We start from the raw sequence: 26,955 nt of genomic DNA on the forward strand, positions 1-26,955 counted from the left end.
CGCCTGCGTTGTGCAGAGAGACGCTAGACCAGTTAACAGACGAATTACTACGAAAATGTTACTATAAAAATGTTATACTCTAGTTATAGTTAGACCAAACAGTTCACAGTGAAGCTGCAACGATTTCGAATATACATCTGTCTTATTTTTCATCGGCACGCTCCCGTTTTGCTGTATTTAGTGTGACGTCACGGGTTCAATTTCAGCTGAACGCTGATTGGTCGTACGTCCGCTACGCGGCAGCATTTGAAAATAATTGGCGCAGTGGCAGAGGCTTTTTTTCTTCAGTGTCCGCCTTTATCATGATGGCTGAACGTCAATAAGTGGATATTTTGTCGTTTAGGTCTTAACTTTGGGACAGAGAAACACATTATTCATCGGACGAGTCGATTGCGTACGACAAGTTAAAAAGTAAGCCACATTTTTACTCAAATACCGTGGAACGCCGTGTTTTGTTTGACATACAAATAACCTCTGTTAGCCCATGCTAACTGGTGGTAGTCGGCCATCTCAGGAAGCGGGTCGCCTCTTTAACTTATCCAAACAAGCTAGCTGGTGTTGTACATTTAGCCAGTTAGCTAGCTAACGTTTATATTCCGATATTAGTCTGTGAAGATGACAACGATGGTTATTGCACATGCTAGGTGATTGCATGTGCAAATCTTCTAATACATGTGTTTTGTTTAACCAATATACTTTTATGTTATCGTGCGCTTCCATCAACGGGATTGTTGATGTGCCAACGGAAGCAATCTGTCTAGTTAGCCAGCATGTAGGCCTAGTGTTTTGTGAGGATACTTCTTCATTCCACATAAGCAATTATCCTCGTTGTGTTGCGTGTTTTTGTTCCCCCATCTACTGTTCTAACACCTGGTTCTCCTAAAGGAAATGGCCCAGCGTGTCGCTGGTGGCGAATCTGCCGGGCAGAAACGGAGCTCTCGGGTTCGTGTGGCTGTTCGCTTGCGGCCCTACATGGACAAGGAGGACAACAAGGGCGAGGGATCCTGTGTACGGGGCTTAGATTCACGCAAGCTGGAAATTGTCAACTGGAGAAACGCCACAGAAACCCTGCAATATGAGTTAGTATCTCTTTTCTGCAATATGATCTCCTCTGCAACATGAGTTAATATCTCTCTTCCTTCACCTCTCATCTGCGCCTGAGAACATTCCGCACAGTGATTTTAGCTTCACACACCCTCTTTAATGGCGTGTTTCCTATAGCCAAGCCATATAATATCACTGTGGCATCTTAGCAGATCCTGGTCTCTGTGTGGTAGGCCTGGATTTGGTAGCTGGTGCCCACAGCATTTCTCTCCTGCAACAATCCTGCTGGCTCTCACCGTGCCAGATGGGACCTTACCAGGGAGAGGACACACATTTGCATACATCAGTCTTTGGCTGGAGGGTTAGGGAAACTTAAAGTTTTATGTTTCTACTGAACTATGCATGAAGAAAGGGCATGGGTTGACTTAAAAATATGGTCTTTGATATGTAAATCCATGGTCTGAGGAAGACCGAGAGGTCGAAACGTCATTGCCAATGGATGAATAAATAAAAAGATGAAAAAATAACTTCAAGAAGAAAAATCCAAAGAAGTGTGCGAACCTTTTTTCAAAAAATACGTAATCTTTTTGTTCAGCACCAGGGATTGTGCACAAGTAACTCTCTACATGTAAATCCATGGTGTCATTGTGTTAGAAGTGTTCTAAGCCCCCATTTTGACACTGCTTGCCTCCACCGTGTTTGTGGTGCGTGTTCAGGTTTGACGTGTTCCACGGGGAGCAGACGACCCAGAAGGAGGTGTTTGTGGAGTCTGTGAAGCCCATCCTGAAGCACCTCCTCACCGGGCAGAACGCCAGCGTGTTCGCCTACGGACCCACCGGAGCCGGTACGTATGGCTAGAACTCTCTCTCTTTCTTTTTTTTGGTTTTGTAGACATAGATCACCGTACTATCATGGTGCTTCAAGTCTGATGGCATCTTAGCAGATCCTGGTCTCTGTGTGGTAGGCCTGGATTTGGTAGCTGGTGCCCACAGCATTTCTCTCCTGCAACAATCCTGCTGGCTCTCACCGTGCCAGATGGGACCTTACCAGGGAGAGGACACACATTTATATACATCAGTCTTTGGCTGGAGGGTTAGGGAAACTTAATAAAGTTTTAAGGTTCTACTGAACTGTGTTGAACAGTGTTGATGCCGTTGGGCTGGGGGACTGGTCCTTTAGTCCAGTGTTTCCCAACCAGGGGTACGTCTACCACTAGGGGTACGCGAACACACCTCAGGGGGTACGTGGAAAATGTGATAACAAATATATTTAGTGTAATCACATTGGGATAGACAGCTGAACAGATATAGAGCATGAAGGAGGGGTACTCATCATGTGATAAAGATGCTTAGGAGGTACACAGGACAAAAAAGGTTGGGAATCACTGCTTTAGTCCAGCGGTATCGTACTGTGCCCCCCATTGCCGGACCGTTGCGGTTGACGAGGTCGCAGGTTCGCAGCCCCAAGGGGGAAGAACAGGTGTAAGATGACCTAGCAACCAGAGAGCAGAGCATTCTAGAATGCCCTTTTATATTCTGTTGGCTGCCCCATCAGTTCTTTCACTTTACTTGGACTCTGCTTCTCTCTCTCTCTCGCTCTCTCTCTCGCTCTCTCTCTCTCTCTGCAGGTAAGACCCACACTATGCTGGGTAGTTCGGAGCAGCCGGGGGTGATTCCCAGGGCGGTGCGTGAGGTCTTCAGCCTGGTCAGGGCCCAGGAGGCTCAGCAGGACGGCTGGGAGTACGCAGTCAGCATGTCCTACCTCGAGATATACCAGGAGAAGGTGTGTGTCTGCGTTTTTGGCCTGACTGTGTCTGTGTGTGTCTGCTTGTTGGCCTGTCTCTGTCTGTCTGTGTGTTTTTACTCTCCCTTTGTGTGTGTGTGTGTCTGGGGCCTAGAAAAAATAATGTTTTGGTTCCGGTTGCCGACCGACCCTATCATTTTTTGTGCGACCCAAAATATTTTTTTTGAGTTTTTGGAATCCTCAAAAAAATATCGATGTTGTGTGGACGGTTTTTCATATAGACAAGACACAACACGTTTCTTAATTCCTATAACTCGCCATCTCTCACTTTCTACCTGCCTGCAAGTTACTGAATTTGCATCGCATGACTATCCACATAGGAGCAACACACACGCGCGCGCGCGCCATAAGGGCCGCCGGCTTGATATTAGAAAACCCCAAATGTCACTGCAGAGTTGCGCACCTACTCGGTCACGTTATATGCTAATTATTATGCTACAACATGCTAATTGGTAGTCGTTGTAGCTCGTAAGTTTTAAACAACTTGCCTCATAGCGTTCTTGCAGACTAATAGCCTACGATGTAGGATAGTTTGGGAACCTGGCGAAAATGCCTGTCAAATAATAGCTTAATAGCCTTACCTCACCCGACACTGACACAGCCTGACCACCCGCCTCGAAATGCAACACACAGACAACATGAGTATCCACGATTTTTGAATGTATTGATATTGTCTCGTCGTGTTAGAAAAGGGCTTCCATTCAGTCGCGCTGCATGTTCGACGAGATGCATAACTCGTTATAGCAATACTAAAGTAGCACTGTAACAATACCTTGTAAAATAAGTTAATATGAGAGAAGGGAAATGCTTTGCCCAAGTTTTCCTTCATTCTTCAATTTACCACAAGGCTTGGTTAACCAAGAAGTCCGTTGGCCTGCGCCCGTTATTTTCTCGCTCTCTCTCTCTCTGCTTGTCCCTCCACCATTGCACAGGAGCAGGGCGCCTGTCACTGTCTCACTCTCCGCACCTCCTCCAAATAATGAAAAAGAAATGAACGATGTCGCCACAAATAGGCATACGACTGTTCGATGATGACCTAGGACTACTACAGTTTCCTACAATAATGCTTTAATGGCAATGACGATGTTGCCCCTCAATCACCCTTCATTAAAACATTCATATCGCCTAGGTGTCTACATCCTCGCGTAAAACAAAAAGTGAGTAAATAGAATGTTTGCAAGCCAGAACCTTCATCCCAATGAAAATATGGTCTACAACGGATGATGGAAAGGAATAAAAAAAAGTAAACGGGACATAGGCCTACAGGAGTTAAAATAGCAGTGTCAGGCAACTGACAGCTGGACAAGTTTTGCCAGAAACGGTAGGCTATTACGCATCATATCCTCATTTCGGTGACGGTCAGTATAATTGGCTCATTAATGTTTATTATATTTAATTGTAACTTTAGCTGTAGGCCTCACTCCACTATCGTCCTTGGCATTGTTCAAACAAAGTTCATGACGAAATCTGGCGCATGTGGGGGTTGGGGGTGTCGGACATAAAAAAAAAATTGGAAATTTTTTTTAAAAATTCCGACCGACCCATGACCAAATCTGACAACCAACCGGAACCAAACTTTTAATTTTCTTAGGCCTTGTTGGCCTGTCTCTTTCTCTCTGTCTCTGTGTGTGTCTTTGCTGGAAGATGCTTGTTCAGGAGTAAAAGTTGAGGGGTAAATCTAATAGAATAGCCTGGAGTCCTCATATTCTGTTTGCCTGGTTCCGTGTAGGTTCCGGACCTGCTCTATTCTGTCTGGTACTGATGTGTTCTGCTCTGTGTGTCTGGTTCTGATGTATTCTACTCTGTGTGCCTGGTTCTGATGTATTCTACTCTCTCTCTGGTTCTGTTTTATGGGCCTGGTTCTGTGTAGGTTCCGGACCTGCTTTATTCTGTCTGGTACTGATGTGTTCTGCTCTGTGTGTCTGGTTCTGATGTGCTCTGCTCTGTGTATCTGGTTCTGTGTAGGTTCTGGACCTGCTGTGCCCGAGCACCCAGGACCTGCCGATCCGCGAGGACAAGGACCACAACATCCTCATCCCCGGTCTCACCAGCATCCCCATGGCCTCCTTCCAGGTTGGCGTGTGTGTTTTGTGTTCACACGGGCACATGAGCATGGGCGCACCGACATGAGCATCACGCATCCGTCTTGTACCACAGAGCATCACCATCATACTCATGGGCACAAATGAACATCATCTCACTCTCTCACTCTCTCACTCTCATGCACAGCCAGATAATGAAAGAGCATCTTAGCAGATCCTGGTCTCTGTGTGGTAGGCCTGGATTTGGTAGCTGGTGCCCACAGCATTTCTCTCCTGCAACAATCCTGCTGGCTCTCACCATGCCAGCTGGGACCTTACCAGGGAGAGGACACACACACACACACACACACACACACACACACACACACACACACACACACACACACACACACACACACACACACACACACACACACACACACACACTTATGCACAGCCAGATTGATGTTACACTCCACCATGTTGGCCTTGATAAGACTATCCTGATTATACGATGACGACACTTACAGGTTCAATTTTCCCCCCCTATATTCCCTATATAAACACAAACTTGGAGATGAACGTAAGAGTCGCATGACGCCAGGCAAAGGGCTGCATGCGGCTCGAGAGCCACGGGTTAGCCACCAATGTTTTTTATTTATTTATTTTATTTGACCTTTATTTAACCAGGAAGGTCCCATTGAGGTAGAAACCTCTTCTTCCAGGGAGTCCTGGCCAAGACGGCATTAAGACAGTGGAGGCAAGGGTTTTTTTGTTTGTTTGTTTTCCAAATGTATGTCATATTTGAAGGATTTGAGCATGAGCTTGTCTTGTTTTTCAGGACTTCCACACCCATTTCCTGCCCGCCAGCCTCAACCGCACCACGGCCTCCACCAAACTCAACGAGAGGTCCAGCCGCTCACACGCTATACTGCTCATCAAGGTACGCACACACACACACACACACACACACACACCACCAAACCCAACGAGCTGTCCAGCTATACTACTCATCGAGGAAACATTAGACACACACACACGTGCGCACACAGACACGTATACAGGCATAGCCTCAATCGCAACATTACCTCCAACAAAGTCAACAAGAGGTCCAGCCGCAACCATGTTAATATATTTCACTACACACACACGCACACGCACACAAAGTCTCTGCCTCCAAATACCAGATCAAGACATGAGAAGAAGGCGGTCCCGTCTTAGTTTTTCTTACTTGGTCCCTCCCCTGGTCTCTCCCACTGCCTCTCTCTCCCTCTCCCCCCCCCAGGTGGTGCGTACGCGTCGTGGGCCACCCCATCGGCAGCAGACAGGTAAGCTTTACCTGGTGGACCTGGCCGGCTCCGAAGACAACAGGCGCACGGGGAACCAGGGCATCCGGCTAAAGGAGAGCAGCGCCATCAACCGCTCCCTCTTCACACTCAGCAAGGTAACACACACACACACACACCCACGCTCACTTTTCACACCCAGCAAGGACACACACACACACACCCACGCTCACTTTTCACACCCAGCAAGATGCATACACACACACAGTGGAAACCAGGGCATCAGCTGACGGCTGTTATGGAAAATGATGATAATGGTATTTGTTGTGAGGATGATGCTTAGAATGTGGTTTATTAAGCCGTATGTGTTAAGTGTTTTCCCAGGTGGTGGACGCGTTGAACAGTTCTCTGGGCATGCACGTGGCGTACCGCGACTCAAAGCTGATGATGATGATGATGTATTATGTGTTTCCCCAGGTGGTGGACGCGTTGAACAGTTCTCCGGGCGTGCTCGTGCCGTACCGCGACTCCAAGCTGATGATGTATAATCTTGTTTCCCCAGGTGGTGGACGCGTTGAACAGTTCTCCGGGCGTGCGCGTGCCGTACCGCGACTCCAAGCTGATGATGTATAATCTTGTTTCCCCAGGTGGTGGACGCGTTGAACAGTTCTCCGGGCGTGCGCGTGCCGTACCGCGACTCCAAGCTGACGCGGCTGCTGCAGGACTCGCTGGGAGGCTCCGCCCACTCAGTCATGGTGACCAACGTGGCGCCGGAGTACCGCTTTTATTTTGACACGTTCACCGCCCTCAACTTCGCAGCCAAGAGCAAACAGATCGTCAACCAGCCCTTCGTACGGGAAACGCTGCTGCAGCCTGCACTACGTGAGTTGAGGGCGAGGTGTGTGTGTGTATGTGTCGGGGGGTGAGAGAGGTGTGTGTGTGTGTGTGTGTGTGTGTGTGTGTGTGTGTGTGTGTGTGTGTGTGTGTGTTTAACGGCTAGCGGGTGTTCTACCAGCCCTTCGTACGGGAGACGCTGCTTCAGTCTGCACTATGCAAGTTTGGGGGTGTGTGATGTGCGCACATATTTATGGCCAAGCAGGTGGTCAACTAACCTTTTGTATGGGAGACAATGCAACAGACTGTGCGTGCACGAGCAAGCAGACTGGACCTCCAGTATGTAGACAATAAGCGCAGTTGCATGTGAGGAATATTTCTATCCGGAGAGAGAGAAGCTCCTGTGTGATTTTAACTCTTTTTATTGTTTGTGTTGCAGCGGTGGGCAAGCGACCGAGGGAGCAGGCTGGTGGCAGCAGCTCCGGTGAGCCCCAGAGCAAGAAGGCCAAAGAGACGAAGGAGACAAAGACAGACACACACACTGCAACGACAACACAGCCAGACAGGTATCACGCACACACGCGCGCACAGCCAGACATGTAACGCACACATTCATAGTAAGGCGGCAACAAGGTTTCGAGACTGAACATGCCTGGGGTAAACGATGCACTCGATGGTGACAGGCCCGCCGGGGTAGCAGACCCTATCGTTTGGACCCCCCTACTGGATGATGGCGATGGCTGACCTAAATCCCATCCACCACAATGCGTGCGGTGGCTGACCGCAGTACAGTTGAAACTTGTTAAATTTCATCAACCAATATGCAGCGTGGAAGCTATATCTGTGGTGCCAGTTTACTCGTCGAAAGCGTAAGTCTTAAAATGATTGCATTGTTTTCAAACTTTGTATCTCGTCACCTAGCCTGCTTGTGCTCTATAATGCTTCTTCTCCTGATGTTACCCATGCCCTCTCGTTTAGGTAAAGTGCTTGCTAAGGCATATAATTTCATGAATGATGATTGCATTCATACAATATGCTACTTCAAAGTGTTCTAAAGCTTCGTGGCGGATTATTTGATGCTGTCAGATGCTAATGCAATCCGAAGTGAGCACTAGTGTAGTGAAGTTGCAAGCGGTGGAAATGCGTGTAAAATGTGACATAAATCGGGCGAGTAACGGGGTGTTTTCTACGAGGCTAAATGTCGCAATGGGGATATGCGAGGATGTCCAAATCGGTAACCGCGTGGTGTTTGCATCGCTATTCCAGTCGCGTGTCGTGGAAATGTTTGTGGAATTCACATCAAGTTGCACTGCTGCTGTTTCTTTGCTCCCACTCTGAAGAGCGACTTGCTAAACTGAAAGTAGAACGCCTGCTAGTCTAATGTCTCTGATGGAGCTGGGGGGAAACAAACAGGAGGAGCAGTCCAGAGCTGAGCAGTCGTTCCTTTTTAACCCTTTTGACGCCACAGGTGTTATCTCTCCTAGACTAAGGTGCACTGCACTCCAATATTTATCCATTATAAATGATGAATTGTTGGTCCATTTTTAATTTTTATAATTGAAGGTATTTCATGAAATGTCATCAAACTTTTCAAATATACACAATTTTGAAATTGTTTCGGTCTTGGATGACTTTTTGGGTTAATGATGTTTTAAACTAATGGGTTAGCGTGTGTGCACGCCACCTCACTCTTGTTGTTGTGGTGTGTGCATCTCTTTGGTTAAATTAAACACAAAAATGACTAGGGTATTAGAATTTGGGCCCACCTATGCAGCAGCCAGGTCAACTGAAAGAATATTTTAGCACATGGAGTTACACAGATGCTGGCTACTTGATTTGAAATAATAATAAATTATCTAAGGAAGGGGCAGATTCCATGCTATCATGGAAACTCCCGCAACATACAGAAACCTCTTTGACGAGTCATGACAAACATCTGGTGCAGAAAGTGATTAAGGAGCAGGCAATGAGAATAAAATAACACAGTGAGCAGCGTGAATGTATGTATTACATTACATTATAGCAATGTAATAACAGCAATATTATACCATGTAACACACACACGCACACCCGTGTAGTGGTATTAATTTTAATGTTGGAGGTCTTGAAAATGGTATTAAAAAGTATTAAATTAGGTGATGAAAAATGTGCAGATACCCTGGCATCGTATCGTGGGGCATTTTTAAGTATCGAAAATAATCGAATCGAATCGCATCGAATAATAAGATATCGATATTGAATCGTATCGTCATGGAGGCTGTGATTTACACCCCTACCCTTAACCCCTGCTGTAGTATGGTTTTACCAGACCACAATATTTACTTCGGACTTCATTTTTGGTCTGGATCCTCGATGCCCAGGAGCACTAGAGCGGGAGTGAGCTCAGCTCTGGTGTGAAATGAGCTCTGGCCAATCGCTGACAGTTGACGTTCATGACATATGTTATGCGCCCAAGTGCATTCGCTTATTGACTCCGAGCCGCTGTGAAGACGACTCATTGACGATCAATGACTGGGAATGTAGAGGGACATAAGACAAGACCCTTGTGAGACTTGCACTGACTGTGTGTGTGTGTGTGTTAGTCCTCCTGATGGCATGCTGGGTCGACTGTTGGCTCTGGAGAAGAGGCTTCTGGGATCTCCAGAGAAGGACCTGCTGAAGACTGTCGCTCATGAGCTCGAGGTACACACAATCCTTTCTTCCTGCACACTCACACACCCCAGAGAAAGACATCAAGGTACAGGAACTAACACACACACACACACACACACCGGCCCTCAGGAGTTGGAGGTACACACGCGTGCACACACAGTACTACCTACACTCAACGTTGAAGGACCTGCTCCATACAGTGGTATTGAAGTTTGTTTGCAAGAATAACATTTTTGTTTTGTTTTAAAAACTGTTAGAGCTTCAAGCTCTGGATTTTCTTCAATCAGGCCTGTCTGCTCCATACTTCTCCCATATTGTACAGAAGTGTGGTTGTCTGTTGACGTATGCGTCTGTGTCTGTGTCTGCAGGAGCTGAGGGCCAAGCAGAAGGAACTGGAGAAGAAGGCCAGTATGTTCAACCCTTCCTCCTCGTCCTCCTCTGCCCTTCCCAAGCCCAAGATGGAGGTCAGTGGGCAGCAGCAGAAGAAGAGCGCCGCCCCGGTGGCCAAGGTGGGCCCTGCGCCTGCGGTGGGCAACAGCGGCCTGCGAGAGGACACACTCTTCAAGAGCAACGTCATGCCACTCAGCAGGAAACCTTCCTGCGCACGACCCAAGAAGCAACAAGCAGTTGTGTCACCGCTACAGGGTACACACACACACACACACACACACACACACACACACACACACACACACACACACACACACACACACACACACACGACCCAAGAAGCAACAAGCAGTGGTGTCACCGCTACAGGGTACACACACACACACACACACACACACACGACCCAAGAAGCAACAAGCAGTGGTGTCACCGCTACAGGGTACACACACACACACACACACACACACACACACACACACACACACACACACACACACACACACACACACACACGGCCCAAGAAGCAACAAAGAGGGGTGTCACCGCTACAGGGTAAACACACACACACACACACACACACACACACACACACACACACACACACACACACACACACACACACACACACACACACACACACACACACACGGCCCAAGAAGCAACAAGCAGTGGTGTCACCGCTACAGGGTACACACACACACACACACACACACACACACACACACACACACACACACACACGACCCAAGAAGCAACAAGCAGTGGTGTCACCGCTACAGGGTACACACACACACACACACACACACACACACACACACACACACACACACACACACACACACACACACGACCCAAGAAGCAACAAGCAGTGGTGTCACCGCTACAGGGTACACACACACACACACACACACACACACACGACCCAAGAAGCAACAAGCAGTGGTGTCACCGCTACAGGGTACACACACACACACACACGACCCAAGAAGCAACAAGCAGTGGTGTCACCGCTACAGGGTACACACACACACACACACATATACAGGTCATTCTCAAATAATTAGCATATTGTGTTAAAGTTCATTTTTTCGTCATAATGTAATGATAAAAAATAAACTTTCATATGTTTTACATGTATTGCACACCAACTGAAATATTTCAGGACTTGTTTTGTTTTAATGTTGATGATTTTGGCATCCATACTCCATAGATTTCCATACCAAGTTTTTCTATTTTTAAGAAAAATCAATTCTAACTTGCCAGACAGAACATTCCATTGACTTTCAATGGGGTTTCATGTCTGGCAAATTAGAATTGTTTTTTCTTAAAAATAGAAAAACTTGGTATGGAAATCTATGGAGTATAATGAAGAGGGAAGTGTGGGTCACCAGATCAAAGAGCAAAAAACAGCTGACAGCTAAGCATCAATAATATCTGGGCTTTCATAACCCTCATGCAATGCCACTGCCATTGACTTCAATGTTAAACACAGTCAGGTCAGCAGTCTAACCCATGACTGCGGTTTTGAGTAATGAACAAGGCTGAGACTTTTTAAAGCCTCAGGAAGCTTTTACCAGTGTTTAGAGTTAATTGGTTAATTCAGATTATTAGGTTAATGGCTTGTTTAGACAACCTTTTCATGATATGCTAATTTATTGAGATGGAAATTTTGGGTTTTCATGAGTTGTATGCCAAAATCATCAATATTAAAACAAAACAAGACCTGAAATATTTCAGTTGGTGTGCAATGAATGTAAAACATATGAAAGTTTATTTTTGTATCATTACATTATGGGGAAAAAATGAACTTTAACACAATATGCTAATTATTTGAGAAGGACCTGTACACACACACACACACACACACACACACACGGCCCAAGAAGCAACAAGCAGTGGTGTCACCGCTACAGGGTAAACACACACACACAGGGCCAAAACAACAAGCACCAAAATAGTTCTTGCATAGCCCCCCAGAAATGAGTAGTTTCGCGCTTCAGTCGCGTGACGCTTTTGCAAAGTTCTCCCGCCGTGCCAAAAATCTAATTTTAAACGAGCTTAATGACAATTGCATTTCAATGGCTTTTCTAGCATTTTCCAAAGCCGTTAGGACACTGTTGCACAAACACCTTGCTGCGTCTCATTAAGTTTATGTCTCTCCTGTTGTGTCGTGAATGAGCATCTTAGCAGATCCTGGTCTCTGTGTAGCATTATAGCTGACACGCTCACACACCTTGCTGCGTCTCATTAAGTGCATGTATCTCCTGTTGTGTCGTGAATGGGCATCTTAGCAGATCCTGGTCTCTGTGTGGTAGGCCTGGATTTGGTAGCTGGTGCCCACAGCATTTCTCTCCTGCAACAATCCTGCTGGCTGTCACCATGCCAGCTGGGACCTTACCAGGGAGAGGACACACACACACACACACACACACACACACACACACCCCTCTACTGGTGGTGTGAGGCTTCCTGTGATGACGGTGTTGTGCAGCAGGTGGACTGAACTAGGGGTGTAAATCACACGCTTCATGGCCATTCGATTTATTTATTTATTTTTAAGGCCAACTATTTCCATTATTTCTGATACCTATGAATGCTCCACGATTCGATTAAAATCAATGGTTCACAGTTTTTTACCTTACAGACTTGGCTTGTGTGTGAAATTGGCTGTAGGATCGATGCATGGATTCAAATCTATTATTTATACCCCTAGACTGAACAGTGAGGCATGAAGCCCACGGAGAGACCTGGACACACACACACACACACACACACACACACACACACACACACACACACACACACACACACACACTGGCCCTCATTTTTCAAACTTGGGTAGAAACCATTGTAGAAATGAGCGCAGATCTCGTCGTACAACAAGGCTCACGTGAGATTTACTAAACATGTGTACCTCTCGAATCCCATCGTAAGAGCGAGCGGGTGTTTATAAATCCAGCATCTGAAAACCATCGTAATTAGAATAATCACACCTTCTCTAGAACGGTGGGAAGGACCGTACCTTTGAGTTTACGACATGGAGAGACGCAACCCGGCTAAAACATCCACGTTTCTGGTTGACTGACGGCTTGAAATTAGACGTTACAGCGAGTCAGACAACAAATTGAAGTGGTAGTTCGCTATTTTAGACATTAAGCCTTGTTTGTGTGACTTCTGGGGTGAAGTAGAGATGTTCTCATCACAATTTTGACATTTGGTGCTGAACGGAGCATTTGGGTATTCAAGACTGCAGCCCCCCCACCTTTACATTGACTCCAATGAAGCACTCAAGCAATCGATCATAAAATGACATTAAACTTTCGTTTGCAGAGACATGAAACTCACCGAGTGGTCAGAGGTGGGCAGCGATACGTTGGCTCGAAAATCACAGTGAAATACGCTTCCAGAGAAGATGTATTCATTATTGTCCGTCTTCATTCATTGTATTGGTTTGACATTGGTTTGACTAGTATTACTCCGCGCGACCGGAAATGGGGGTGCGTTTGTTTACGTTACTATCTATGGTTTGTATGCAAGCTGTAGTTTTTCTAGCCAGTCCCGCTCAAAGATAGCCGTTCTACCTCGCTCCTTGATGTCTACATAAACAACACACTATCGCTACCTACTGGCTGGATGTCTACTGCTATTCAACGGCGTCTGGGGAAAAATAGGTCCGCCAAATGCTAAACAACAGTTAGAAGGCATATTTCGCTGCAATTTTCGGGTCAATTTATCGCTGTCTACCACTGACCACACGGTGAGTTCCATGTCTTCTCAAACAAAAGTTTAATGCCATTTTATAATCGATTGCTTGAGTGCTCTATTGGAGTCAATGTAAAGGTGGGGGGGCTGCAGTCTTGGATACCCAAATGCTCCGTTCAGCACCAAATGTCAAAATTGTGATGAGAACATCTCTACTTCACCCCAGAAGTCACACAAACAGGGCTTAATGTCTAAAATAGCGAACTACCACTTTAACACGTGCAAGTAATTAGGGATGTTAACCGGTAGCCGTTTAACCGATAGTCGCCAGGATCAACGGTAGCCGGTTCAAAAAAATACTGAGTAGCAGCACATTGTATACTGCCCAGTGTATCTGGAGCACTGTCCTGTCTGCCCACAGTTGATGAATACACATGGCAATGAGAAGCAGGGGGCTATACTAAGAACATGGTTAAAGTACAAGAGAGTCCTTGTGCACAACCCCTCAGCAATGCAGGTGCAGGTGTGAGGCAGGAGGAGGTGAATCAATGAACAAAAGTCAAGAGACACCGCACACTGCTTACTTTTCTTTACTTTATTTCTTGGAGCGAACAACGCGTTTCGCCCAATGCGTCATCAGGTTCGCTCTATGACCTGATGACACATTGGGCGAAACGCGTTGTTCGCTCCAAGAAATAAAGTAAAGAAAAGTAAGCAGTGTGCGGTGTCTCTTGACTTTTGTTCCTTAAGAACATGGTTATTTGATAAATCAGGCTTAGTTAACCTACCTGTACAGGAAGTGGAAAACCTGCTAATTGATGCACCTTCAGGCATCGTTAAATTAAGAAAATGACTGTAGGCTCTTCTATTAGATGATTTACCTCTGCCACAAGGCTAACTTCACCTGGTTTACTCCTTAACCAGCCTCTACCCCCCTGGATGCTCTTTATGTTGGGACATTATTGTGGCTGCTCAGTTCTTGCATTGAGTCCGCCGCACAGGCTTAGCAATGGGTTAGCATTGCCACATGGGAACACACACACACATACATACACACACACATACATACACACACACACATACACACACACACACACACACACTCACACACACACACACACACACACACACACACACACACACACACACACGTCACAGCATTGCCACATAGGATCAGGATCACACACACTCCTGTGCCCAGGCTGCAGAGGTGGACCCTTAGTTTCAGGAAATGCTATAAATAATTTGGTACCGTTGTATTTATGACTCTCTCTCTCTCTCTCTCTCTCTCTCTCTCTCTCTCTCTCTCTCTCTCTCTCTCTCTCTCTCTCTCTCTCTCTCTCTCTCTCTCTCTCTCTCTCTCTCTCTCTCTCTCTCTCTCTCTCTCTGCAGTGTCTCAGGTGCAGCCCCAGCCGTGCGCAGTAGAGTGTAAGCCATCCCTCGCTCCCAACAAGAAAAAGAAGAAAGAGCACACCGAGGTCAGTGCAGTGCTCTAGTTTTTCTTCTCATACATACTCATTTCTAAGTTCTAATTTTTCCCTCTTCTCTTTCCTTTCCTCTTCTCTTATCCCCCTCTTTATTGCCTTTCCTCTTTTCTCCCCTTCTCTTTCTCGCCATCCCTTTCATCCTGCCAACTCTTCCTCCCCTTCTCTCTCTCTCCCCCTCTCTCCCTCTCCCTCACCTCATCCATCTCTCTGTCAAGGGAGTGAACACAGGTGTGTGTGTGGGGACCTATTTTTTCCATCCACTCCGAGGGAGGTGTGTGTGTGTGTATGTGTGCCATGCAGCGGGACCTCATGTAGTGTGTGCATGGAGGTTGTGTGTGATGTGCAGTGGAACGTGTGTGTATCGTGCTGTGCTAAATGAGGCTGGAGATTCCCATGCACAGGTGCACAAACACCTCCTGCCTCTTATGTCTGCATGCCCAGTAAAGTGTGTGTGTGTGTGTGTGTGTGTGTGTGTGTGTGTGTGTGTGTGTGTGTGTGTGGTGTGTGTGGTGTGTGTGGTGTGTGTGGTGTGTGCCACTTTCTGAAGCTATGGAGACTGCAGACTGTAAAGGTGTGGATGTGGGGGGGTAGGCCATTTGTGTACGAGGGGGTGAGTGTTTATGCGCAGGCCACTGGAGGGAGCCATTGTGCTCAGGTCGTGTGTGGCGTCTGTGTGCAGGCAAGTCTTTGGCCTATGATTGTGTGTGTCTGTGGGCAGGTCTTTGTGTGCGGATGTGGGTGCAGGAAGGTCTTTGTGTGTTCTGAATGTGTCAGTGTGTGTGTGTCAGTTGGTCAGTGGCCTATAGTGTGTGCTGTGCAGTTTGATGCCCTGCGCATCAAGGCAGGTCAAGGATACACACCTAGCAGAGGAGAGTCAGCATAGTCTGGGAAGAGGTGTGTGTGTCTGTGTGTGTCCCCTCATCGATCCCTCTGCCTACTCTGCAGTATTCATGGGGCCTTGTCAGATGTCAAAAGAGTCAGACTCCAGTGTGCATGCATGCAAGATGACACACACACACACACACACACACACACACACACACACACACACACACACACACACACACACACACACACACACTCAAACTTGCATAGAAACCATCTAGAAATGAGCGCAGATCTCGTCGTACAACAAGGCTCACGTGAGATTAACTAAACATTAGGGCTGTAACGATACACTCAACTCACGTTTCGTTTCGCGATTTTTGACCTACGGTTCGATACACCCCACGATTTCTGAAATGTATCTCCATTGGTGTTTCCAAACTCCAATGGAGATACGTCACATCAAATCATAAGGTTGTTTTCTGGACTAATGGGTAACAAAACTTTGAAAGGGTGTATCACGATACTGCCTCCTTGTATCACGATACAGTATCGTGACTCTGTGTATCACGATTTCTCGGTTCGATACAATATCGTTACAGCCCTACTAAACATGCGTACCTCTCGAATCCCATCGTAAGAGCGAGCGGCTGATGATGATAAATCCAGCGTCTGAAAACCATCGTAATTAGAATAATCACACCTTCTCTAGAACGGCGTTAAGGAGACCGTAACCCGCAACCCGGCTAAAACATCCACGTTTCTGGTTGATTGACAGCTTGAAATTAGACATTACAGCGAGTCAGACAGCAAATTAACACGTGGAAGTAATTAGGGATGTTAACCGGTAGCCGTCTAACCGTAAGTCGCCAGGATCAACGTTAGCCGGTTAAAACAAATTAACTGGTTAACCACCCCGCCCCCCCTTATCACACTACACACACACGTTATTGATGTTGTAGGCTATTGTATGGGGCAATATGATCACTCAATACACTATCCAAAAATGATAAATGTGAGCATGAGCCGTCCCATGGTGGAATTTCTTAAACACAACCACAGCACAGAGCATGGTTCTGCCACAGCAGAGCTCACAAATATTCGGAAAACAAACAAATGTGCGACAGGACAGGGTATCATAAACGGCAGTTATAGAATTTTCGATAGCCGGTTAACTACCGGTTAATGAGGCTCAGTAACCGGTTAAGATTTTTTTTCAATTTTCGGGGTCCCTAGAAGTAATCAACAGCTGCAGTCGACAATGTTTCACTTGTTCGTATGGAAGGGGGTCGATTCCTTTTAATGATGATTGTTATAATGAAATGTTTGATTGACTACAGAAAGATAATAATAATAATAATAATAATAAACTTTTATATTAAACCAGGTCAAGAATAAAGGGTCCTACGTGAAACTGGCCAAGGAAGTGTCCAGACCATTTCTTGGGAAAGGGTATTTTCCCGCATGTCCAGTGCGCTGCCCTGGTGTTCCGCGCTCCACTGACATGCGTTCCTCCTGCTCCGTGCTCCTGCGTAACATGGTTGTCCAGTCCTATGACAGAATAGCCTTTTTGGCACCTAAATGGATGCTAAATGCCTTGGCCATCCATCCGATTTATGTGTACTGTAGGCCTACAGTCACTAATGGATGGTGCAGACACACTTGTTAATCCCTCCCTCCATCCCAATCCCTCCAAATCGTGTGTGGAAAGTCAGCCATCAGCCAAAAATAAATAAAGGATAAATGTAAATGCACGCAATCCTCATGCCTTTTTTTTTTTTTAAAGGTAGGCACCATGCGATGCAGGAAGACAATTTCTCATGACCTACTCTCCGGGGGGGAAAAAAAAACATCTCAGGGGGCTCACTCAGCCTACCTAGTCCGTGTACCCACCTGCGACCAAGAGGCATAACGCCGCTAGTCCCTTTGATCTCGAGTACGTGTGTGTTAGGGGTGTAAATCACAGCCTCCATGACGATAACGGTACGGTATTGATTTCTTAAATCAGGGATTTGATTATTTTCGATACTCCAGAATTCCCCACGATACGATACGTTTCGATTCTATTTTTTCCAATTACTTTTCTACTTCTATTGTGTTATGGAGCTAGGGCATTGGACAGTGGCCAGTGATTTGATTATTTTCGATACTTAAGAATGCCCCAAGATATACTATATGATTGGATTAAATCGTCGGCCGTAGGATCGATGCATTGATACATTTCGATTACTGTTTACACCCCTAGTGTGCGTTGTGAGGGACACGAAGACCTTTGGCATTACTGGAACCTCTGGGCCACAATTACACCTTCAACCATAACATTTCATTTTCACTACTTAACCCATTTTAGCCTGGAGACACGTACGTTGCATTCAAGCTCTTGAGATTTGAGGGTTTTTATAAAAAATGTGGATATGATGGAGCTGAATGAACACATTCTAATGCAAAATGAGGGTACTAGCTTTTAAATGCAACTTATTTCATGTTTGTATGTGTTTCGGAGGCTGAGATATTTAGGATTTAATAGGCAGAAGGAACCCTTTCCCAAAAAGGGCCCAGGCTAAAATGAGTTAAGGCACTGTTACGAACCCAACCTTGTCTGTGTCCTTTATGTTGCCAAACCCTTACCAAACAGTGTATCCAAAACAAGTTTATTAACAAATCGTGAGGTTTTTCTGGTAGAAAGCAGGCGAACACTAAGAGCCCTAAGACTGAAGATCCTAACCCAAAAAGGTCAAGACTAGACCTAACTCCCCGAGGTTAAATTAAAGACAAAAAGCATGCCATGCATGCTCTCTAGCGACGGCCCTCAAAGGGAGGTAAAGGAGGGAGAGATCCCGATCCCCTCTTTGGCCTGCCTTAAATAGGTCGTCAGAGGCGCCACCTACAGGTACCACTGAGAAAGAACAGGCCCGGAGGAAGGTAACACTGCTCCACGTAACGGGCACGAATACATCAAACGCGACTTGAGCGATTCCAGCGACGGGAGTACTAGACTTTGTATTGAGTCGTTGGTGACTGAAGAGACGAAATCCATTTGAGCGACAGTTTGTAGTTGGACTCGCAAATATAATGCAAATGAGCTATGATGCGTTTCGTCGACAGCCGCCACAGCCAATGGGAATGTTGGAATGCTTGCATTCTGCTTTTTAAATGACAAACTCTGCCGCTCGTATCGCTCTTGCTGCACACTCCAGCGATTCTCTGTTGCGTAATCTAATCGCCACCGCTGTGTTCCACCAGTTATAGCAGATGCTTCTGCCAAAGGAAGCAACTAACAAACGACTCCAAGCATGCGTCACAGATATTATGCTCTCTTGCTATCTGTCTCTGTGTCTCCATCTCCGTCCAGTGTTCCCAATTAACACATTGTCTACCAGGCATTTTTTTAAAATGTTAGCCCAGGGGCCACATAACAGAAAAAATCCTAAATGCTCATCCTAACTTAAAGCGATGGTTCGGAGTAGAATCACCCTAATGCCATTTGAACTGTGACACCCATCCACCTTTACACCCGAAGTGTTTTCTGCCGCAGGCTTACATCAACAGAGTTGCCGTGTTATTCGATGTTTATTCCGGATAGCTTGACTCAAGCGCATATGGATCCTGGGCATCGTCTCCGAACTTTAGAGGAAGTGACGTCGACGGATGTTTAGCAGCAGAAAAGCTAATCGTCTCGTGTGTTGTTACTAATAAACTCCTGGACTATGTACAAAGTTTCAAATTCATCTTTTTGTGAGTACAAACCACATTTGTTATACTGTAGAAGTTTGGTGTCATGACATGTTATTTTTGTGGGGAAAGTTTGGAGACGGTGCCCAGGATCCATATGCGCTTGAGTCAAGCTATCCGGAATAAACATCGAATAACACGGCAACTCTGTTGATGTAAGCCTGCGGCAGAAATCACTTCGGGTGTAAAGGTGGATGGGTGTCACGGTTCAAATGGCATTAGGGTGATTCTACTCCGAACCATCGCTTTAAGATAGGAACAGTAAGATAGGAAAAATCCTAACTTCCTATTACAGAACGAATTCCTAAGTCCCTAGCCGTTTCTTATCTTATTTTTGGCCCCCCATCCTATCTTAAATTAGGAATTCCTAACTCCTCTATCATATTGATTTTTTCGATTGGTCGTGTCTGTTTCTGCCATTTCGAATGTGCACGAGATTGATAGAATGTAACGACTTCACATTTGAAGCGGCGGGCAACCAGTTGTAGCCTAGGCGACGTGTTGGGGGGAGAACGCATAGCCTACTAATTACGGACGAAAAAATACAGTGAATATAAGTAGGGCGTTCATTTCCATCATTCATATAGGCTACATTTGTAGCTAAGACTCCTAAAAAGTTTTCTCATAGCCGTGTTGTCAGTTTCAGCAGTTCCCTTCGCAAAACCGCCACCTGAATGCTGTTTTAACAATGTGGAAATTCCCATCATCAAGCAGCTTATTCAAAGCAATGAAACAGGCGACGAAACAAGTCACATCGTCTGTCAGCCTAAACAACGCGTGTAAAACAGTCATCATTCTGGGATGCCTCCGTGTAGTGAACTAAAGACATTTTATTGATCATAGAAACATTCTTAGTTTGAATGACAGCGTGAAGATGGGAAGAGGGAGGGAGAGCAAGGTGCGCCTGTGTGACTGCACTGACAGAGGACGAGGGAGAGCGAGAGGAATCGGATCATCAAATAGGCTAACTTTTGAACAACGCCACGCAACCTAGAAATGCTAAACCCTGTTAAGCATAATATCTACACCATTAACTTAGTCAGGACAAATGGATTAGTTTTTGTGTGGTCTATAAATTCATCAGTAGACCTAGTAGCCTAGACATTGTAACTTGTCCTGTTCAACTCCTGAGAGGAGACTTAGGCTTATGAGCACAACGTGCTCTCCCTCGCCTGTCACAACATCAGCATGTAGGCTACGGGAAGTCAGTTGCCTTTTTGTTGGACGTTGCAAAATCAGTCTTTGATGTGCAAACCCCATGGTCAAAGTAGGCCTAATTCAAAGGCTACACTTGTTAATAGGAAATGTGTTTGGCTTTCAAACTATTTTCTTTTTTAATTTCTAAATAAAGGTAGGCTATTGCATGGATAGAACAATGACAGGCTTCAAATGGTAAAATTATTTAGGCCTACATCAGGCAACTATGGAATTGTAGCCTGCCTGGTTGGGAAGCTACTGTGGTAACCGTACCAGTGCCATTTTTTCTCTCTTGAAAACAAAATGCCCCCATTAACCCAGGCATCACTACTCTAGGTGTTTTGGTTTGATGTCCATGTTGCTGACATTGTGCATAATGCAAAAAAAGCACCAGTAACAGGGGTATCCTGAGTTTAGGACAGGGTGTATGGTCTCCTAACTTAGGCATCCTAAGTTAAGATATTCCTAACTTAGGATGCTTCTGGAATGGCTATATTCCTATCTTAAGATAAGATAGGATTTCTTCCTAAGTTAAGTTAGGAAACCTCCTTCTGTTATACCAAAATTCCTAAATCCCTTCCTATCTCAAGATAAGATAGGATTTCAGACTTAGGAAGTTTCTGTTATGTGGCCCCAGGACTCCCAGCCAGTTTCATCATTTTTTTTGTCATTTTCGAACAGCCACTGAATATTTTGTCTTAGACCTACAGACACATGGCTTGTTGGGGCTTGTTCAAATAGCTGACACGCTCACACATCTTGCTGCGTCTCATTAAGTGCATGTCTCTCCTGTTGTGTCGTGAATGGGCATCTTAGCAGATCCTGGTCTCTGTGTAGCATTATAGCTGACACGCTCACACACCTTGCTGCGTCTCATTAAGTTTATGTCTCTCCTGTTGTGTCGTGAATGAGCATCTTAGCAGATCCTGGTCTCTGTGTAGCATTATAGCTGACACGCTCACACATCTTGCTGCGTCTCATTAAGTGCATGTCTCTCCTGTTGTGTCGTGAATGGGCATCTTAGCAGATCCTGGTCTCTGTGTGGTAGGCCTGGATTTGGTAGCTGGTGCCCACAGCATTTCTCTCCTGCAACAATCCTGCTGGCTCTCACCATGCCAGCTGGGACCTTACCAGGGAGAGGACATGTGTACACACACACACACACACACCTGCCCCCTTACTACACTCACTCTCTCACACACAGACTTCCCACGAGAGTGTGTCCGTGTGTGTGTGTGTGTCTATCCAAATATAGATCCCTCATTTCCTCATATCTGTCTCATCTGACCTTGTCCTGTCTGTGTTACTGTTTCACCCGTGTCCATTTCCCAGTGTGTGTGTGTGTAGGTGTGGACATCAGCTGTGTGTAGGTGTGGACATCAGCTGTGTGTAGGTGTGGACATCAGCTGTGTGTGTGTGTAGGTGTGGACATCAGCTGTGTGTGTGTGTAGGTGTGGACATCAGCTGTGTGTGTGTGTAGGTGTGGACATCAGCTGTGTGTGTGTGTGTAGGTGTGGACATCAGCTGTGTGTGTGTGTAGATGTGTGGACATCAGCTGTGTGTGTGTGTAGGTGTGGACATCAGCTGTGTGTGTGTGTAGGTGTGGACATCAGCTGTGTGTGTGTGTGTGTGTAGGTGTGGACATCAGCTGTGTGTGTGTGTGTGTGTGTGTGTGTGTGTGTGTGTGTAGGTGTGGACATCGTGTGTAGGTGTGGACATCAGCTGTAGGTGTGGACATCAGCTGTAGGTGTGGACATCAGCTGTGTGTGTGTGTGTAGGTGTGTAGGTGTGGACATCAGCTGTGTGTGTGTGTGTGTAGGTGTGGACATCAGCTGTGTGTGTGTGTGTGTGGACATCAGCTGTGTGTGGACATCAGCTGTGTGTGTGTGTAGGTGTGGACATCAGCTGTGTGTGTGTAGGTGTGGACATCAGCTGTGTGTGTGTAGGTGTGGACATCAGCTGTGTGTGTGTGTAGGTGTGGACATCAGCTGTGTGTGTGTGTAGGTGTGGACATCAGCTGTGTGTGTGTAGGTGTGGACATCAGCTGTGTGTGTGTGTGTGTAGGTGTGGACATCAGCTGTGTGTGTGTAGGTGTGGACATCAGCTGTGTGTGTGTGTAGGTGTGGACATCAGCTGTGTGTGTGTGTGTGTGTGTGTGTGTGTAGGTGTGGACATCAGCTGTGTGTGTGTGTGTAGGTGTGGACATCAGCTGTGTGTGTGTGTAGGTGTGGACATCAGCTGTGTGTGTGTGTGTGTGTGTGTAGGTGTGGACATCAGCTGTGTGTGTGTGTGTGTGTGGACATCAGCTGTGTGTGGACATCAGCTGTGTGTGTGTAGGTGTGGACATCAGCTGTGTGTGTGTAGGTGTGGACATCGTGTGTAGGTGTGGACATCAGCTGTAGGTGTGGACATCAGCTGTGTGTAGGTGTGGACATCAGCTGTGTGTGTGTGTGTAGGTGTGGACATCAGCTGTGTGTGTGTGTAGGTGTGGACATTAGCTGTGACTGGGGGGATTGTGTGAGGCAAAGGTGTGTGTGTGTGTTTGTGTGTGTTTGTTAGGTGCTCCAGGGGAGGAAGAATGGACCCAGTTCTCATGGTGTGTGTGCATGCAGTGCTGATACCAAGTGTGTGTGTGTGTGTGCTGATGCTAAATGTGTGTCTGTGTGTGTGTTAGGCGTTCCAGGGTAAGGAGAATGGCGGTGTGGACGTGAGCTGCGATGGGGAGGACGGGGGATGCGGCGGTCCTGATGCTGAGGACTGGGAGGCACAGCTGGGGCCAAACATCCTGCTGGCGTCACGGCAACGCATCCTGGAGACCCTGAACGCCGGCTCCCTGAAGCAACTGAAGGACCTGCAGCTCATCGGGGACAAGAAGGCCAAACTCATTATGGGATGGAGAGAGATCAACGGGCCCTTCGCACAGGTCAGGCACACACGCACACGCACACACACACACACACACACACACACACACACACACACACACACACACACACACACACACACACACACACACAAAGATTTGAAGTGTGCGGATTGTCTCCTTTTTTATAGAAAATGTGCTTAAAATAAAATGTAGTATTATTATTATTATTATATCCTCCTCTATGACTAACTAACTGCCTGCCTGGTCTGGTGTCCCCATCTTGTGCAGGTGGAGGACCTGAAGAAGATCGAGGGCATTACGGGCAAGAGGTTCGCCTCCTTTATCAAGGTGAGCCACGTGTGTGTCTGTACAGGCTGTATGTGTGTGCACAGGCAAGAGGTTTGCCTCCTTTATCAAGGTGTGTGTGTGGCCGGGGTCACTGGCGGCTTTGGCTGGGCCCAGGACAAAGCCGTCTGAAAAGGCCCCTCAGCCCAATACATGCAGTGGAATGGAATGGGGAGCCAAGTCTGGGTCCCCCATCTCCCTGGGCCTGGGACAACTGTCCCCTTTTTCCCACCGTGTGTGTGTGTGTGTGTGTGTGTGTGATTGAGCTAAGAGGCCATTACTATTTAACATGCCGTCTGTGAAGGAGGGAAAAGTTTGCGATACACAGCCGTGTATTGGTGCGTGTTCACGTGCACACGTGTGTCTTAAGTGCTGTAGCATAGTGCCCACACTCATTTATAATTCACCAAAGCACTTCACCCGCTCTCCCTCAGGTGTGTGTGACAGAGGACAGACACACACCCACACACAGAGGTGTGTGAGTCTTAATGATTTAGTTTCCCCAGTAAATGCTGTGTGGTGGTGTGTGTACGTGCTAATGTGTCTTTCTGTCTCTCAACAGGCTAACGTCCTGAGCTCCATGGGGAAATGACAACGTCTGCAGAATGTGTACGAGTGTGATTTTGAGTGAGAGTGTGCGAGTGTGTGTGACTGAGTGTGTGTGTGCGTGCGTGCGCACATGTGTGCGTGTGTATGTTTTTGTTTTCCCAGGCCCCTCCTCCCATTTCGTAATATTTTTAAACCTTTTTTTTATTCTATTTTATCTTTTTTAAATGCTTGTACATTATTAATTGTCTTACTGGTTTTATTAAACTGTGCTGGCTGGCCTGTATGACTCGACTGCTTTTCTCTGATGTGATACTGTCTGTCTTCATTTTAGTATGACTCTTTACATTTCACACATCTCATCTGATATGTTGCTGTCTGTCTTCATTTTAGTATGACTCTACATTTCACACATCTCATCTCCTGTATAATAAAACCCAGTGAAACACAAAAGTCAGAGTGAACTTCCTCATTCCCAGCTGACATGTCTGTACTGTCCTGCAGGGTGTAGTGGTGCTCTTACACACCAGAGCTGTCTTTACCTCACATGCTGCTGCATACACATTAGAAATGCACTCAGAGAGTGCAGACCTTTGCCAAGGAAGCTGTTTGATAGAACATTTGACTGTTAGACCCACCTTTTTTTCAAGTCTTTATGACCTTTTTTTGTGGAGTTGGAAGCTGGAATGTGAAAATTGGCCCCATCCTCCCAAAATGGTGAAGCAACCATCCTTGCTGGAGCTAATAACACCCATAGTGCTACATGCAAAAAGAATTCACTATTTTAATGGTACATGCATACAGAAAAAATATTGCCACTCTAGTTTCGTTTCAAAACGACATGCACCAATTTTGACACTGGCTTTTTATTGTTGGAAATAACTGTTCAGAAGTCCCATCTCATCTGTGTAATTTTTCAGATATTTTGAGAACATAATTTTGTAATGCAATACATGGTGCTAAGTGCAAAATAACACTTTAAATGGTGCAACATGCAAAAATAATTCTCTATTCTAATGGTACATGCACACACACAAAAAGCTGTTCACATGGTAGGCCTACATGCCAAATGATTCTCTGTTCAGTGTTCACATGATGTATAGGCCTACACGATGACACTTCTCTTGGAGACACCCAATAGGCCTACCTGCTGCCCTGCAAACACGTGTGTAACATCTTCCAAGTTACCCCATCTGAAATGGCATTAAAGTAATCAAAATTCAGAAGTACTCTCATTCCTCTAATGGTCAAAAGTGCATTTGGACTTGGACTTGGAAATCTAAAACATTTTACTGGTAGTCTAAATAAGGCTTTTTGTTTTAAATGTATTTCTAATAAGGCTGCCCTGGGTGACGTGACCGGTGCGACGGCGCCATGTAACAATGTGCAGTGTGATTGCAGCAATACAATACTACAATAGCCTAGCCTACATTACTCCATCCGTGTGTGAGTGAAAGATTCATGAACCCATCCATGTTGAATCTTGGCCTGTGTTTCTCCACAGTGTCAAAATTCGATAGAATTTTTAGAAATGTGGAATTCTAGAAATTGGAACATCTTGGAAGAGGAGCGTGGCTACCTCTACAAAGGCAAACAAACAGTTATCACAGGAATAATACTAGGCCTACTTCGAATGGGAACTTGAAGCAAAGTTGTCAAACAAGGCCTGCGTTAAATAGGGGGAGTTGTTGACATTCAAACATTAAAAACGTTAATATGGTTACAATGTATTGTGTTAGACCTCCTTCACTGCGGATAATTGGCTACACAGAACAAGTGTGTATTCTTCCTCGACCTCTCCGTCTGTAGGCCTATGGGGATTTTGGTTTGTTGAGTGTTCAGGAATGAACTCTCTTTGTATGTCCTGCATCATTCCAACAGGGGGCGCTGCCTCACCACTGGTTTGACTAAATGCTTCTGCTATCAAAATTAAACAGCGTTTACGAGCCCAAATGGCCCAAATTCCAGCAGTGTGTCCCGAACTCATTGGCACACACACGCGCGCGCGATACAGCCGAGGCTGCCGACCATACCCCATCTGGCCCGGCAGAGCACAGGAGGAACGGGGGACACACGCGGACACCCCTGACCCATTTCCGGAGTAATTTAATTAATTAGACACGAAATAATTGTTTTGCCACCTCGCTCGCGCTCTGCGGCTCTGCCACGCATGTCCCCGGGTGGGATTCTTCTCCTTCTGTCACCTCGTGCCTTTTTTCTCTCTG

The 26,955-nt window shown here is 46.2% G+C and overlaps 1 protein-coding gene across 2 annotated transcripts; it reads left to right on the forward strand.

Annotated features, from left to right (window-relative positions):
- The first annotated feature begins 259 nt into the window (after nucleotides 1–259).
- Nucleotides 260–25,016, forward strand: kif22 (kinesin family member 22). Of its 2 annotated transcripts, XM_063188820.1 has the most exons (16): nucleotides 260–411; nucleotides 886–1,079; nucleotides 1,761–1,888; nucleotides 2,672–2,826; nucleotides 4,813–4,920; nucleotides 5,710–5,811; nucleotides 6,154–6,312; nucleotides 6,802–7,036; nucleotides 7,428–7,554; nucleotides 9,571–9,670; nucleotides 10,009–10,285; nucleotides 15,125–15,210; nucleotides 23,648–23,896; nucleotides 24,128–24,168; nucleotides 24,239–24,257; nucleotides 24,747–25,016. In XM_063188820.1, the coding sequence occupies exons 2-16, from the start codon at nucleotides 889–891 to the stop codon at nucleotides 24,774–24,776; spliced, it is 2,007 nt and encodes a 668-aa protein (XP_063044890.1). In that variant the 5' UTR covers nucleotides 260–411; nucleotides 886–888; the 3' UTR covers nucleotides 24,777–25,016. The 2 variants fall into 2 exon arrangements, with proteins under 2 accessions (XP_063044890.1, XP_063044881.1); XM_063188811.1 differs by lacking the exon at nucleotides 24,239–24,257 and having other exon boundaries at nucleotides 24,128–24,187.
- Nucleotides 25,017–26,955: the final 1,939 nt, after the last annotated feature.

Source organism: Engraulis encrasicolus, chromosome 2 (genome assembly GCF_034702125.1).
Source record: "Engraulis encrasicolus isolate BLACKSEA-1 chromosome 2, IST_EnEncr_1.0, whole genome shotgun sequence".
In the NCBI taxonomy this organism is placed as follows: Eukaryota; Metazoa; Chordata; class Actinopteri; order Clupeiformes; family Engraulidae; genus Engraulis; species Engraulis encrasicolus.

What these genes read in the sequence shown, in the direction of transcription:
- kif22 (XM_063188811.1), top strand. Translation starts at nt 889, where the DNA reads ATGGCCCAGCGTGTCGCTGGTGGCGAATCTGCCGGGCAGAAACGGAGC. An exon ending in ACGCTATACTGCTCATCAAG is followed by an intron (nt 5,812 to 6,153) that starts GTACGCACACAC and finishes TCCCCCCCCCAG; the next exon opens with GTGGTGCGTACGCGTCGTGG. An exon ending in GGTTCGCCTCCTTTATCAAG is followed by an intron (nt 24,188 to 24,746) that starts GTGAGCCACGTG and finishes GTCTCTCAACAG; the next exon opens with GCTAACGTCCTGAGCTCCAT.